Source organism: Trematomus bernacchii, unplaced genomic scaffold (genome assembly GCF_902827165.1).
Source record: "Trematomus bernacchii unplaced genomic scaffold, fTreBer1.1, whole genome shotgun sequence".
In the NCBI taxonomy this organism is placed as follows: domain Eukaryota; kingdom Metazoa; phylum Chordata; class Actinopteri; order Perciformes; family Nototheniidae; genus Trematomus; species Trematomus bernacchii.
This window is the reverse complement of record NW_022987559.1, coordinates 134,105-150,684: the sequence shown is the minus strand read 5'-3', so window position 1 is coordinate 150,684 and position 16,580 is coordinate 134,105. Positions and strand designations below refer to the sequence as shown.

At 41.0% G+C, this 16,580-nt stretch overlaps 2 protein-coding genes across 2 annotated transcripts in view; one reads left to right on the top strand and one right to left on the bottom strand.

Moving 5' to 3' along the window:
* The first annotated feature begins 282 nt into the window (after positions 1 to 282).
* flot1b (flotillin 1b) lies at positions 283 to 9,328 on the top strand. Its single transcript, XM_034123991.1, has 13 exons — positions 283 to 424; positions 1,329 to 1,379; positions 1,828 to 1,903; positions 2,157 to 2,247; positions 3,651 to 3,794; positions 3,931 to 4,050; positions 4,311 to 4,406; positions 4,515 to 4,667; positions 5,537 to 5,718; positions 6,206 to 6,251; positions 6,629 to 6,766; positions 7,327 to 7,491; positions 7,960 to 9,328. Exons 2-13 carry the CDS (start codon positions 1,337 to 1,339, stop codon positions 7,978 to 7,980), a joined length of 1,275 nt encoding a protein of 424 aa, XP_033979882.1. The 5' UTR covers positions 283 to 424; positions 1,329 to 1,336; the 3' UTR covers positions 7,981 to 9,328.
* A 1,208-nt stretch (positions 9,329 to 10,536) lies between these two features.
* Positions 10,537 to 16,580, bottom strand: part of ddr1 (discoidin domain receptor tyrosine kinase 1) — a 60,912-nt gene continuing 54,868 nt past the window's right edge. Inside the window, 4 exon segments of the mRNA XM_034123992.1 lie at positions 10,537 to 12,526; positions 13,100 to 13,249; positions 14,049 to 14,316; positions 16,356 to 16,553. Of these exon segments, the coding sequence (XP_033979883.1) occupies positions 12,386 to 12,526; positions 13,100 to 13,249; positions 14,049 to 14,316; positions 16,356 to 16,553 (757 nt within the window). The 3' untranslated portion in view covers positions 10,537 to 12,385.

The following is a 16,580-nucleotide window of genomic DNA, read 5'->3' as shown; positions in this document are numbered from 1 at the left end:
TTTTTTAGTTCTGAGATTTCAGAAAAATAAATACGTTTTTTTCCCCTCCTAACTTTAATCTCAGAATTCAGATTTGATCTCAGTCTCTACTCACTTTTCTCTAAACTTTTGGTCATACCCCCCCACAAATGTCTCATGTGGCCCTAATCCTCTGCAGTAGTTTTTAAGAATTGACTGCATAAAAAAGCTTGTACAGTGGAGGTGCAGTTATCACTACCAACCACTAGATGGCGACATAAATACGTAATCAGTTTATAGAGGAGGGGCGTGGTCACTGCACACTTCCCCCTCTTCTTATAACAGACATTTTTGCAATTCCAACTGACGGGAAACGGCTTACTTGCTGACCGTCCGTGGCATCGGAAAACTGACCTCGATATATTCTAAACAAAACAGGATTTGCTTTTGTATTGACTCGATATCGGTAAGTCAACGAACATTTCGCTTTATTACATCGTTTAGCTGCAGTTTATAGCTGTGGTATAGATACACGCAGGTCTGTTTTCCAAACAGCCGTAGTGACGTTATCGACCCGTTTCCCAGTGTTGGTTTAAGCTAACGGTAGCATGCGAGCTAGCTTTCTTTGCAGCAGGTTATTTGTTTTTCCATTTGATATGTCCGACGTTATTGTTGGTGCACTGTAGAGTTTTTGTTTTTAAACTAATCCCCGACAAGACATTGCGCATTAAAGGGAGCAGGTTATAAGCAAACCCACCCGTTGTGATGGGGGAGGAGCAGTGTGTCTGACTGGAAAGAAACATGGAAGCTAGCTTATAAAATAATATTAATTGAGGGTTTGGCTTGAAGGACTGACATAAACATGTGTCAGTTGTAGAATGTGAGTTACTACGATACTACTCATGATTGTCTATACACCAAAACAATCTATCAAACCCATTAAACACATTAATGATTACTTACTCTAACATATTATATTAGATTAGGTGTACTTTAATCCTCCCAAGTTAGGACATGTTTCGACTTGTTAACAGGAATAACACACGAGTATGTATAAACACGGATGTATAAACTGTCTAATTGTTGAAATAGTAGAGTAACAAATATAATAAAATACATTAAAATGTAATAAAGTAAAAAGATAAACATATACAGTGAATATATACATATCAACAATAGAACACATATCTAGCTATAGAGTAGGCTTTGGTTTCCAGCTTTGTAGTTTCATTTATCCAATATTTGTTTTTCCCAGTTTGACAATTATTTACAACCCAAATGCATCCATAACACATAAACCACACATTCTTTACTGTAGTAATGTTCATACTTTGACAAGATCTTGTTTTCATTTGTTTGCGGATAATCAGATACCAAGATGTTTTACACATGTGGACCCAATGAAGCCATGGTGGTGTCCGGTAAGATTTATTTTTCCTACATCTCAAGGATGCATGGTTATTTCTCAGAATCACACAGGATGTTAAGAAGAGTTGGATAATGAAACCCTGCATATTCCATAATGATGTAATACTAAAGGTCACTGCACTGCGTAATGTGTAAGAGACAAGTTTTGTAAACAGTGGACATGTGTCATGTGATTTAATCATCACATTCCTGGATATTGAGCAATAGAGAGAATATGGAGTAAACTAAGAATGTTTCTGCTTGCTGTTACCTATAACAACCAGCTGTGAATCAATAGCATTTTCTTTTTGTTGTATTCAGGGTTGCAGGTTGGACTGTGACCCAGTTACTCTATAAGTAACTAATACAGCTAGTTACTCAATAAGTAACTAGCTGTATATTACTGAATGGTAGAGTTCTGTATATGAAATGTGTTTTCCTCTCCCCCCCCCCCCCCTCCAGGCTTTGGCCGTTCTCCTCCTTTAATGATTGCTGGAGGAAGAGTGTTCGTCCTCCCATGTATTCAGAAGATCCAGAGGTGATCCTTTTTCTCTATTTCTCTTTTCTGTTTCAACTTCAATTCAGCGGTCTGATATTATTTATTAGTCAATGAAAAAGGGAAATGATAGTTGGGAGAAAAGACATGTGCTACTGATATGGTTTCTGAATCGGGAAGTGTTTTCTGTGGTTGATAATTGACTTCATTTCCTTTCCTTTTGCTCTGCATTTTCATTCTTGCTCTGTGTTATTATATCTCACCCTTTCTTTTATTATATCTCCTTTCTTCTCAGGATTGCACTGAACACTCTGACTCTTAATGTGAAGAGTGACAAAGTCTACACCCGTCATGGGGTCCCTATCTCTGTCACTGGCATTGCACAGGTATGCTTTCAGTATAAAAACTCCATAAGGCTTTTAATTAACGGAGTCAAAAAGTTGTGCATGTTTCCACAAATAGGTTATCTTAAAGGTAGGGTAGGTAATTTTGGAGAAACCGGCTCGAGATCGCTAGAATTTGAAAATACACAACCGGAGAAAATCTGCCACTTCCTTACAGAGCCCCTCCTCCAACACACACAAACGCGCACATGACCAATGAGGGCACGAGATAAGTTTGTGCACAGATGGAAGGCTGACAGGCAGGTAGGCCATCCAGTTATTTTAGCCGTGCCGGCTCAGATGATTGGTCGTGCTTTTTACAGTACTACGGCTTCCACAGATGACATTTTTTTATGGATTTTTTGTCAAAGCACTTAAGATATTCATTGCTATCGGGATGTTAAGAGCATTCCATGGAATGTAACAAAAAGTGTATCTCGAGCCGGTTTCTCAAACTTACCTACCCTACCTTTAATCTATTAAAGAAATACTGTGCATGGACATTGAAAGACAGGAAGGATGATCAGCTGTTATTAAAAGCAAAAGCTGTCTACAGGAATAATTGCAAATACAGGCCTGGTGCTCTCTGTATGACGGATTAATGACATATTTATAAAATAAGGGAACATGTATCACATTTTTGATTTCATTACATGAAACTAGTGCCAGAGCACAAGACAGCACTATAATTAAACCCAGAGCACGCACATATACAGTTCAGTTTGACAAATATTTACTGTTCGTAAACAAGGGAAAGGAAAAGGACACTTGAAAAAGGTCCCATGCTGAATGGAGAGAGTCATTGAGACCATATGAAAATAACATGTATGAATCAGGGTTCTTACGGTCATTAAAAACCTGGAAAAGTCATGGAAATTCAAAATGCTAATTCCAGGCCCTGGAAAAGTTATGGAAAACTATATTTTTCCCAAAGTTTTGGAAAGGTCATGGAAATGTAACTAAAGTTGCGTCAAATATAATTTATATGTTAGCTAATCGCCGAAATAGTAATACTATAATGATAATAAATACTGTATCGTATAGTAAGGAAACGTTAAATGACATTTAACTGTCGAGGTATTTTGCTGGTGAGAGATTTTAGTTGCTTTAGCGTGTAGAAGCTAGTAAGCCTATTTGATTTGTTTTAGATAGGCACAACATGTTTCAGACCTTATTTTCCTGTTCCATGTTAAAATAAACCATTTTCAGTGGTACCGCTGAGAAAGAGTCATGTTTTTGGTCATGGAAAATTAGGTAAAGGTCATGGAAAAGTCATTGGTGAAAAAGTGTATGAACCCTGATGAATTGTCAACATTTCTTGTTACTGACTAAACAATACATTTAGATAATGTTCATGTCCAACCAGCTATTTCTTTTTCACATTTTCTTTTGGGATCCTTTTCCAGGTGAAGATCCAGGGCCAGAACAAGGAGATGTTGGCCACCGCCTGCCAAATGTTTATGGGCAAGTCTGAGGCGGAGATTTCCACCATTGCACTAGAAACCCTGGAGGGACACCAGAGAGCCATCATCGCCCATCTGACCGTGGAGGTAGGTGCACTCGCTCTGTCAAATGCATCTGCTTCACGATATCCGCCCATCAAAGCTTGTTCAGAGGCTTTGTGTTTATGACTCACTAAGTGAATGCTCATATACAGCTATGTAATCTCTCTCTCTCTGTGCGCAGGAGATCTACCAGGACCGCAAGAAGTTCTCCGAGCAGGTCTTCAAGGTGGCCTCCTCTGACCTGGTCAACATGGGGATTGGAGTCGTCAGCTACACGCTCAAAGACGTTCACGACGATCAGGTACGTCTGGGGTTCATTTTCTGCTCATGATAATGACAAAAATCTGATGATTAAAACACAAATTAATGGAGCAGAAGAAATCTGAATCCTCGCTGTGAGACAAGCTTTTAGTCTCTCAACAGACACCCAGCTGCTCTACATTAGCAAATTACGTCTAAGTGCTTCTGTGGTTACCATGCCATCTTGTGTTTTTAATGTCTAATGCCTTCCCTTCCTTTTGACTCCCTCTCTGTCTCCCTCTGTCTCTTTCCTTCTCTCAGGACTACCTTCACTCTCTGGGTAAAGCCAGGACAGCGCAGGTTCAGAAGGATGCCAGGATCGGAGAGGCTCAGTACAAACGAGATTCTGTCATGAGGGTAAAATCAGCATCTTTCTTCACCTCTGCCTATGTGCTCATATTCATAATATAAAGAAAATAAATACCACAATTCCTCATATTCTGTCGTGCTGCATTCTCTCCACAGGAGGCCCACGCCATGCAGGAGAAGGTCTCCGCTCAGTACAAGAACGAGATTGAGATGGCGAAAGCCCAGAGAGACTACGAGCTAAAAAAGGCAGCCTACGATGTGGAGGTCAACACCAAGAAGGCTGAGTCAGAGATGGCCTATCAGCTTCAGGTACAGTTACTGCTCTGATCTCAAGCTAACTTCGTTTTTATACTGGTGTCATTTTGTCTGGTCAGCTGTCCACACATTATTAAGCTGGCTGGTTGAGTTCAAAAAGGAACAATCCAGATTGGAGGTAATAGAGAGGCGAAGTCCCTCCCTTTCCGGGGGACCTCCATGGGACCTTATTTCAGAAAAAGTATGTATTGAAGTCAATGGAGAGAGAAAGATTATATTTTGATCCCGTTTGAATTGTGCCACGAATTACACATATGATGTTTGTCAATTTAAAAGATAATTTTGCAAGTCAAAAAAATTAAAATGTGTCGTAAAAATGTGAAGTAACACTTTTTTGTGTGTGAAACCGCTCAATGAACTACATCTCCCGTCTCGCATCACACACCAAGACGGCCGTCACGTTGGCACATTTCACTTCTTTCTTTCAGAATGAGGCGAAAAGTATTAAAAGAGGTGAAAATCACTCCAAGTCTGGGCATGTTGAGAGCTGTACATACACACAAGGGGAGTGAGTCGGTTCATAAGAGCCAGCATGCGGGACCGGGACTCTGGGATTTGTAGTCTTTCTAGTTGCGTATTTTTCATAGTCTTATATTTCAACAGTTTTACGACAAACTGTGACTTTTTTGACATGGAAATTATTATTTAAGATTGACAAACATCATATGTGTAATTCGTGGCACAATTCAAACGGGATCGAGAGATAATCTTTCTCTCCTCATTGACTTCAATACATACTTTTTCCGAAATAAGGTCACATGGGTCGGAAGTAGATGGGTGGGACTTCGCCTCTCTATACCGTATTACTTTTCAGTGGTTCAAGGCTGAGTGGAATTTAATGTTTCATATACTTCTCTGTTCAGGTGGCCAAGACCAAGCAGCGCATTGAGGAGGAGACGATGCAGATTCAGGTGGTGGAGAGGACGCAGCAAATCACTCTGCAGGAGCAGGAGATCACCCGCAAGGAGAAGGAGCTGGAGGCCAAGGTGAAGAAGCCCGCAGAAGCAGAGAAATACCGACTGGAGAGGCTGGCCGAGGCCAACCGGTGAGTGACGGAGTGCTGTCTGCTGTAGATCTGATGAGAGCTAAACATCTACCAAGTTATCTGCATCCAACACCCAAACAGGACCTGTGGAGGCTCAATTCCCAGTTCAGTTTGAGTCGCAGAAAGCTTGGCTATAAGCTGCGACACGTTTCCAATGAGAAAGTCCATACTGAAGGTTGAAGATATTTAATAAACAAAATCAAAACAGAGTAGGGGACAAAGACGGTCACCAGAAACAACGTCAGCACAAGCTCACCCTCTGTAATCCGCCCCGCCGACATGAAACAGGTGACCTAAATACACAAACCACGACCATGTGACGATTGCCGGAAGTGCTCAACAAATACAAATAAAAGTGTCGTAAACAAATAATAATAATAATACACACAATGAACTCAGGCTAAGTAGCATGTTGGCTCTTACAGGACCAATACGGTGAACAAATAAATATCACACTAACACAATTTGTAATCTCTCCTCTCTCCAGTCTGCAGCTCATCATGGAGGCTGAGGCCGAGGCAGAGTCCATCAAAGTGAGTCCTGCTGCATGTTTCCTTAAAGCACTCCTCCCTTCCTGTCTGCTCACTATCACATTACCCCAACATTATGACTTCCAGATCATGCACTCCTCTAAACTAATACTGTGATCTTGACTCTGCACGTCTTTGTTTGTGTGTGTTTTTAGAATAGAATAGAATAGAATCTTTATTGTCATCATACAAAGAACAACGACATTTCTTTGGCAACCCTCACTGCAGTAAAACATAGACACAAATAAATCAATAAGAGTGGTAAAAGCAGAGGTCGTAGCGATGACAGTGCAACGAGATAAAATGCTCAGTGTGCATATTTACACTTGCAGTCTAAACACTTTAAATGTATTTCTAACTGTGTGTTCATTTGTTTTCAGATGAAGGGAGAGGCCGAGGCTTTCGCCGTGGAAGCTAAGGGCCGCGCCGAGGCCGAGCAGATGACCAAGAAAGCAGAGGCCTTCCAGCAGTACAAAGACGGAGCCATGGTGGACATGCTGCTGGAGAAACTGCCCCTGGTCAGTCCGAGTGCACTCATAAGGATGGAGCTGTGGGAGAGAATCAGAAAACCTTTATTAGTCCCACAGAGGGGACATTTACATTGTTGCAGCAGAAAAGAGCCAAAGACATCTTAATGTTACCTAAAGCATGCATTCAAAAAGTATTACAGATTAAAAAAAAAAGAAATTATAATTTAAAAAAACTTACACATTTGACAAAATACACATCCACGTTAACACTTTGTTATATTCCATGGAATGCTCTTAACATCCCGATAGCAATGAATATCTTAAGTGCTTTGACAATAAATCCATAAAAAAATGTCATCTGTGGAAGCCGTAGTACTGTAAAAAGCACGACCAATGATCTGAGCCGGCCCGGCTAAAATAACTGGATGGCCTACCTGCCTGTCAGCCTTCCATCTGTGCACAAACTTATCTCGTGCCCTCATTGGTCATGTGCGCGTTCGTGTGTGTTGGAGGAGGGGCTCTGTGAGGAAGTCTGAAGGAAGGGGCAGATTTTTTTCGGCTGCGTACTGCATACAGCATTAATTCTCCTTTTCCTTCTTGTCCTGCAGATAGCAGAGGCCATCAGTAAGCCCCTGTCGGAGGCTCAGAAGATCACGATGGTGTCCAGCGGTAACGGAGAGGTGGGAGCGGCCAAACTGACCGGAGAGGTTCTGGATATCATGACCAGGCTGCCGCTAGCCGTGGAGAAACTCACCGGAGTCCGCATCTCCCAGGTAAACTGGAGCTCATCTTGTGAGAGTCACATGTGGGACACAAGCAGGTGGGAATCACCAGGCTCCCCACGATACGATACTATCGCGATACTTAAGCCACGATAAGATAGTATTGCGATTCTACGATTTGCTAAGTATTGCGATACGATATATTGCGATTGTGTCTTCCCTTCCTGGTAAAATATTTCCACACCTTTGATTTAAACTGATCTGATTTCTTTCTCCGCTGACTCCATCTTTGTTTTGACTAACTTCCTGCCAATCCCACTGACTTTACCCATGGCCGCACAAGAGAAAGCTCAACACCATCTAGTGGATTGAATATGAATAGTTTATATAAGAAAATATCAATACTTGGCGTCGGTGTATCGATAAAATCTCGCTATGCAAAGTATTGCGATACTATGCTGTATCGATTATTTCCCCCACCCCTAGTAATTATCTCCTGTTTCTCTCTTTGATTTGCAGGTTGGATCAGCTGTGTATTAAGAAGAGAGAAGGAATGGGAGTAATCAGAAGAGATGTCATCAAATATCCAGACTAGGAGCTCCACGTCTCCTCCTCGTGCCTATAACCACTGTACCGGCTCTGCAGCGCTGTCGTCCCTTTCCCATCGTCTGTGTGTGTGCATGTTTCACTTCTGTGTCCTGTTTCCAGTTCCTCTTCCATCCAAACAGGATTGTTCTTATTATGTGGTTTCTTTCCATGCCCTGTTCTGAGCTGCTTTCTGCTGTGGGTGACGGCAAAAGCAGTTGCAAGGGGATGCGATTTTTAAATAAAGGTTTTATTTTTTACCAGGAGAGAAAAGCCTCCCAGTTGGAATTCCTATCTGTTGTTTTATACTTGGCCATGAGTATGCACGTTTTTATTTTTTAATCCAAACGGCAACTAGCTGAATTATATATAGGTCAATCGTTTTTTTAACGTAGAAGATATTTATGGCTGTAGCTTGTTCGTGCCTTTCAATTAAGTAAATGGTGCTGAGCTCTTTATCACCTCATAGTTGTGTGTTTGGGTATATTGTTGCTGTGGTTAGAAATAATTGACCCATCACTCATCCCTGCTTTGTCCACTAAAAGAGACAAAGTTGTCGATAGTTTACTACACGTCTCTTCATCGTGCCCAAAATCATATCAGTGGAATAATGTTGATGTGTTTCAGAATGAAGGGGAAGGAAGTGGTTGATGGTAACGAGCTAAAGGGGTTTCCAGGTGAAAGCTATGAAAGTATGTTGTGGTGGGAAAACATTGAGTGTGTTCTGGAGAGAGCTCATCACTAACGGCTGCTTTATGTGCGTACTGCCTAGAGTTTGAACTGAGATAGTATGTTTATTTCGTGTAGTGATTTTCCATTGCTAAATGATGCTGTGTAGAATAGGTCTTGACAAACTTTGGGTCTTGCATGTTGAAAGGTGTTTGTTAACGTGTCAGCGCCTGTGATCTGGAGCTTCGTCTCTTTAACACCATTTTTTTCCAGCTGCCATGCCATATGCATTTTGTTACCGCCAAGTGCCTGTTCCTAACTCAACAGACTAATCTTAACTTTATTAAGTTAAATTCCACTTCTCTGTCAGGGAATCCTTTCTCATATGTATCTGATCCGAAGCCATTGGCCGCCACTAGCGAGGGCTGCAGATTAAAGCCAAATCAGACTCTACTTATATTGTATGTTCTTGTGACTAATCTTCTACTTTCCTAACTTGTTGTTGCATGTCTCTACTTTATGTTGACACAAGTAGTTACTATATTAGCTTTGAAGTTGTATACAAGTTAAATATTTGAGATTTATCTGTAGTGAAATGTTTAGGTTGACAATAAAGTATGGTTTAATCACTGAAGCCTTTTGCCGCTTGTTTCATTTAACATTACATTACATTTAGCTGACGCTTTTATCCAAAGCGACTTACGATAAGTGTTCGACCAAGAAGATACAAACTAGAAGAAAACTGAATCGTATAAGTACATCAGGTTTCATAGAGCCAAAACATTTCAAGTGCTACTCAACTGGCTTTAGATAAGCCAGTCCTTTGTTAGAAAGTGCTTTGTTAGTCATTTTATTGCTCGAAGTGGAGTTGAAACAGATTAGTTTTCAGTCTGCGCCGGAAGATGTGTGAGCTTTCTGCTGTCCTGATGTCAATGGGGAGCTCATTCCACCATTTTGGAGCCAGGATAGCAAACCCACGTGTTTTTGCTGATGGGAACTTGGGTGACTTAAAGTGGACCTATCATGCTATATTTGAATAATATAGTGTAGGACCATACCTATAAGGCATATTTATACTTTTTAGATAGATAGTACTTTATTGATCCCAAATTGGGAAATTGTTGTTACAGCAGCATAAAAGGGCAGATAAGGGCAGAACAGCACCATCTACTGGCCTGGCATATGTACTACAGCGTCTCCAGCGCTTTCGAATGGCCGTGGCTGTCTCCTCCTGATTGGTGGAGTTGGCCCAATAGCCGTAGCGCCACCGTCCTGACGTCAGGACAGTGTTCAAATCTGGATCAGTTTTTATCAGATCCGTTGCAGCCCCTTTTTTTAGAGATTTGGGTATGGAGGAAAATAGAGAGGGTTGTGTTTTCTGACACTTGGTGAGTTCCCTGGAACACCGGGGACACATATTCATGTATAAAAGACGTACAAAAGTGCATTTTGCATGATAGGTCCCCTTTAACATCAAAGTACTTCATTAAATCTAATGTATGAACATGTGGAGCAGACTAGATGACATTAACATGTAACACTCGCGCTTCTATTGGCTAGTGCTCCAATATGTGATAGGCTAAGGGGCGGGACATCTCTATAAGCGGTTGACCAATCACAACAGAGCCGGCCAGCTAACCAATCAGAGCAGACTGGGCTCTGGTTTCAGACAGAGGGTGAAAAGAGGTGCTGCAGCACAGGCAGTATGAGAGAAATAAAGAGCTTTCTGAACATTAAAGCATGGAGACTTAGAGACACTACATACTGATATCAACTTGAATATTTGCATAATAGGGCCCCTTTAACCAAACTGAAAAAAAAACTTGAGTCACATCTGTAAAGCATATGTTCATTTCTTTGAAAAGGTTAACTTTATTAAAACATCTACAAAAATAGACAACGATTAATTACAATAGCATCAAGGTAGCAAGCGTTCTACAGAGATACAGAAGACCCCAAATGTAACAAAGAGTTTTCCATATATTAGTAACGGAAATTACAATTCTGTCCTTAAAATATGTACATACTATTATGCTCAACCTCGAAAGACACAAAAAGGACAAAATCAGACATCAAGGAGTGTCCAAGTACATACAGTATATATAAAAATATTGGTTTAGTTGAACTACAGTGTATCAAAAATCACTCAAATGGCACAAGCATTCACGATCAGTAAACATGTGTTACTTGATCATCTCAGGACTGATTTACAGTGCTTAACAATCAGTAAGGTAGATGGCATTGATTCTACTGCGGTCAGCTTAAGGTACTAATGCGGAGGTTGATGTTGACATTCACACTAAAAAAAAGAAAACCAGGTTTCCCATGATTCCCTGTTTGAGTAGAAACTGTGTGAGTACAGTAATGCATTTGGATGAGCAAAGATTGATTATTGGAGGAGTAAAAACGTCTCAACGTGCCGTATAAAAGGCTTTCATACATTTGAAATGAGATGAATCGATGGTGCCATTCCATTTTTTAAATAATATTTTACATCTCATGGTTTGGCAATGCCTTGTAGGGGGGGGGGGGGGGTGGGGGGATTTAACAAGGCAGACAGAGTGCCCTGAATGTTATCTCCCTTAGGGAAATCACTGCAGGTGAAATGCATTAGAATCCACATCGACAGGAATCATATCAGGCCACTCATAGAAAAGAGTTTCATCCCGGCCACTGATATGCATGAGGGATTTAAAGTGCAGCTGGTTGTGGAATTTTACATTTATCCTTTGTGTCTGGGTCGCAGCCACACATATTGCCGAAAACACCTGAGCAGGAGGATCAGGAGATGTCCCTTCGACAGTATCGTCTCTCTGCTCGGAAAAAAAAAAGCCGTCCAAGTTTGCTGGTCTTGACTCAGCGGCAGCACAGACCCTCCTCTTCTGTGTCCATTTGGCTCCAGGGTAACAGTCCTGTTGCCCAGATTGGGTTTTAAAAGTTTTTTATGACTAAAATCAGGGGAGAAAACTTGACTTTTATCACATTTTAGAAAGGGGGCTGCTGGTGTCTGGTCCACATCATTTCATATAAGTCCAGAAAAACGTTGAGTCACAAGGGTCAACAAACATGGTGACTCTCATATATCTCATGTTCAGCCAGGACTGAAAATCTTTTCAACGTCTTTTAGTGGGTCTAGTGGGTTGTCTCAGATGGGCAAAAGGGGCTGAAGCCTTGATATATTTCTGATTTAGACTAAAAAGTATACCATACATACTAAGACAAATCCTGTGTCTTCACTTTCATGTCCCAACAATAGGTGTGCTGTGTGTGTTGTGTGCACCTTTACCGGTCACCCTGCATGTAGAATATGAGATAAAATAAAAGTCATGAAACTTAATTCATGTTAATGTTGTAGTATTATGAGTCATTTAGCGCCTACAGCTTCCTGTATTATTAACTCTACAGCACTTAATCACCAGGCACACACACCCTGCTTTATGTTAAAGTATCTGAGAAGAGAGAAAAGTTCCTATGCAGACTGCACCCACCACCAGTGAAATGTAGCGCGGACCGTTACCAATCCAAAGCTTGGTTAGTTTTGCATTTGGGGTTGGGGGTCTGATGTGGAAATAAACCGAACCAGCGGCGTCTCAGCCCCATCCACCCAAAAAAGTACAAATATAAAAAGCGAGCAACCCACTCTTCCTCTCATCTGCCTCCACCACACCTCCCACTGCAGCCGGTTCTCTCTCTACACCATGTTCATGGCGTCCTCGGTGAGAAAGGAGTGGATGTCTGTGAAGGACGGACGGAGTTTGCAGTCTCTGTTCCAGCAGCTCAACATGAGCTCGTAGAGACCCTGAGGACACACAGCCGGCCTGCTCAGATACACCTGCAGGAGAGGGGGGGGGGGGGGGGGGGGGAGGTGTGTGAAAGTTGGGACTTTTTGATGACTTTCAGTTTATTTAAATGTATATTTAAAAAAAGTCATAAATATATAAGTGAATTAAACATCTATTCTTGTCAGTGGGCAATTTTGGTGCAGCATTAAACAAAATAAAAAATCTTACATACTCCATCAACATCAAGTAACAAGAACAACACATGCTAGAAAGACACTATACAATCAAATGATAGCAAACCTCAAGTTTGAAAAAGGCAAATATTGAAGAAGTAAAATGGCATGAACAAAGTGCAACAATAAAAGATGGACTATACATTTTCCTTGTCTCTTAAATTGGTTTTAAGAATAGTGACTACTGTAACTATTCTCTATGCTCAAACTGATAAATATGAAGTGTGGCACACAGATCAGCCACTAGAGGGCCTTGATGATGGAACATGTAAATAGAGATCTGCTTGTTTATGAAAATTGAAGGAGGAAGGAGCCTCAGAAGACACACGTTTGTGGTTTTAACTGTATAAACACGTGATGACCTACGGTATTCTAAAAAGGCGTGAGTACCTGTCTGCCCTGGTCTCTGAAGAACTCCCCGGCGTTGTCGATCACTTGTTCGTCGGTCAGGTTGGAGTACGGCTGCTCCTGACAAACGCTCAGCATCTCCCACAGCGTCACGCCGAACGCCCACACATCGCTGGCCGTGGTGAACTTACCCTGAGGACATAAAACCAAATCATCATCAACATCTCCATCCGTATCAAAATATTATCTTAGACATTGTTGAATAGGGAGGACATGCTTTCTTTTACATACAAGTACATTATTAGATTTCATACGTCGGTGTACCCAAGTGTTTTTTGTCCTGCTACACGAAGACACTGACTACTATAGTTTACAGTAAACACGCTCCTGTTGTTGCATGTAAACATCAGCAGATATTTCCAGCAACAACAACCTGCATAAACAACATTTAAAATAAATACACATGATACAAAGTAATAATAGTTCATGTGAGCTGATGATTGTTCAACAGAGGACATCTTATACATGTATAGGATATAAATGTTGGTATACATAATTGATATGAAGTAGTTTGTAATAGAAATAGTGTTTTTAAAATGTTTAACATGGATGGATTTTGTTTGATATTTAGATATTTTTTATCCAAATTTGACCTTTTTCTTTAGAATTTAAACTGGATTCAAATATTGATAAAACCATAAATAAATATATAACAATAACCTGCATTAACAACACCTAAGGAAATATCAATTTCTAACCATGATACAAACTAAAAATATCTTAATTTTAATATATATAAAATATATGAAGTGGTTTGTAATGAAACTGTTGTTTAATGTTCCCATGGATTTTGGTATATACATATTTTTTAATCCAAATTGTAATCATTTTCTTTAGATTATTTATTGATGTAAAACAATATCTATGACTCTGATCGACATCGTGGCCAACAGTATTGCATCCACCACACACACAGACGCACTCCTCTCACCATGAGTATACACTCCCAGGCCATCCAGCGTATGGGCAGCACGGCGCGGCCCTGGATCCTGTAGTAGTCTCCAGCGTAAAGGTTCCTGCTCATCCCAAAGTCAGCGATCTTGATGTGACGCTCTCCCCCCCGATCATCCCCGCTCTCACCCTTCTCCCCCCCGACCAGAGAGTTTCTCGTGGCCAGATCTCGGTGCACGAAGTTCAGCGAGGCGAGGAACTTCATGCCGGACGCTATCTGGCTCGCCATGGAGATGAGGGCTGGGTAACTGAGGGGGAAAGAGTTGATAGATTTAGGGAATTATTAAAAAATAACAAATCTATGACTGTGTTTAAGAATATGTACGAATCAAGGAAGGGTATGTTTTCAATATATCACAAGGACATTGGGTAAAGTGTCCCCTTACACAGGAAAAAAGCATAGACATAGTAAAGGAAACTACATAGTGGAAAAAAACGGACATATTAGATGATAATTTAAAGGGGACCTATCATGCAAAATGCACTTTTGTACATCTTTTATACATGAATATGTGTCCCCGGTGTTCCAGGGAACTCACCAAGTGTCAGAAAACACAACCCTCTCTATTTTCCTCCATACCCAAATCTCTAAAAAAGGGGCTGCAACGGATCTGATAAAAACTGATCCAGATTTGAACACTGTCCTGACGTCAGGACGGTGGCGCTACGGCTATTGGGCCAACTCCACCAATCAGGAGGAGACAGCCACGGCCATGGCCGTTCGAAAGTGCTGGAGACGCTGTAGTACATATGCCAGGCCTCTAGGTGGTGCTGTTCTCACAGAATCAGCCCTTGCAAATCCAGAGCTAACATTTTTCAAATTGAGCAAAATGAGGCATGGCTAAAATGCATGATCTGTTTGGTATTTTGAAAAAAAAAAGTATAAATATGCCTTATATAGGTATGGTCCTACACTATATTATTCAAATATAGCATGATAGGTCCACTTAAAGCAGCACAAATGGAAGAAAGGTGGGAGCAATAGACAATTATTCATGAACAAAAGCAGCGATAAACACTAATAAAAAAAGACAACTGATTCATTTGAAAGATTACTAGAAGTGTAACTCCCAACATAAACCTTTTCTTTTTCGGTTCTGTATCATTTAGATTTATGTTTGTTGTTCGTTCATGGATTCAAGGATCATTTATCGTCAGACTGCAATAACATTAATTTCATCAACTTTGACGTTTGAGCACCACGCATCGTTGATCAAAAACAAAAACTGTATTTTAGTCGGTGGGGTATTTGTTGGTTATTCTTGAAAACATCAAAAGTCTAGTTACAAAACAAACATATATGACTGTGTGTTCACTTATAACCGTGTGTTAGAGCCAGTATTTTGTTTTTATAAGAAAGGCCACCTAATTGTGACGTTTGTAGTCAACACACTATAAAAGACTACAATTCCCACGACGCCTGCTAAAAAAGTGACAGTGATGGGCGACCTGCTAGAAAGACGCCGTCGAGGAACAGTTTTTAACCGTCCAGTTATCCTTTAAAGTGGACCTATCATGCTATATTTGAATAATATAGTGTAGGACCATACCTATATAAGGCATATTTATACTTTTTTTTTTTCAAAATACCAAACAGATCATGCATTTTAGCCATGCCTCATTTTGCTCAATTTGACAATTTCTAGCTCTGGGCTGATTCTGTGAGAACAGCACCATCTACAGGCCTGGCATATGTACTACAGCGTCTCCAGCGCTTTCGAACGGCAATGGCCGTGGCTGTCTCCTCCTGATTGGTGGAGTTGGCCCAATAGCCGTAGCGCCACCGTCCTGACGTCAGGACAGTGTTCAAATCTGGATCAGTTTTTATCAGATCCGTTGCAGCCCCTTTTTTAGAGATTTGGGTATGGAGGAAAATAGAGAGGGTTGTGTTTTCTGACACTTGGTGAGTTCCCTGGAACACCGGGGACACATATTCATGTATAAAAGACGTACAAAAGTGCATTTTGCATGATAGGTCCCCTTTAAGTTATGAAGTTATATAAGCCTTATCAAGACAGCATACCTACGTTTTTTTTTTGTGAGTTTTGCCTATTTGTTTTGACTATTGTAAAGACCTCTTTTCTTTGTTGCATGTGTAAAAGTTTGTTATTTTATTTTGAGCAAACACATCGCATAACATCTAAACTATCGGAGGCCAAGCAACTCTTCAACTGTAAGTAATTTATAGGAAAGATGTCCGTTTAAGGCGTCTAGTGGCTTGAAAGAAAATCAAGGAAGGAAGCCACGACACAGTGTGTGTTTGAGTGTGTTCATATTTGTGGTGTACCTGATGGTGGGTGTGTTGTGTGTAGGCCCTGTTTTGTCCAGAAGCACCCGGTGGGACAGATACTGGTTGAGGTCTCCACACTCCATGTACTCAGTGACCATACAGAGCGGGTCGCTGCTCACACACACTCCCAGCAGGCGGATGATGTTCGGGTCCTTCAGGCGAGACAGGATCTTCACCTCTTTCAGGAAGTCGTTCCTACCAGGAGAGAAACACTGTTATCTC

Coding starts and splice junctions, on each gene's coding strand:
- flot1b (XM_034123991.1), top strand. CDS start 1,337: ATGTTTTACACATGTGGACCCAATGAAGCCATGGTGGTGTCCG. Junction 1,904..2,156: donor TGTATTCAGAAGATCCAGAG/GTGATCCTTTTT, acceptor CTTTCTTCTCAG/GATTGCACTGAACACTCTGA. Junction 6,767..7,326: donor TGCTGGAGAAACTGCCCCTG/GTCAGTCCGAGT, acceptor CTTGTCCTGCAG/ATAGCAGAGGCCATCAGTAA.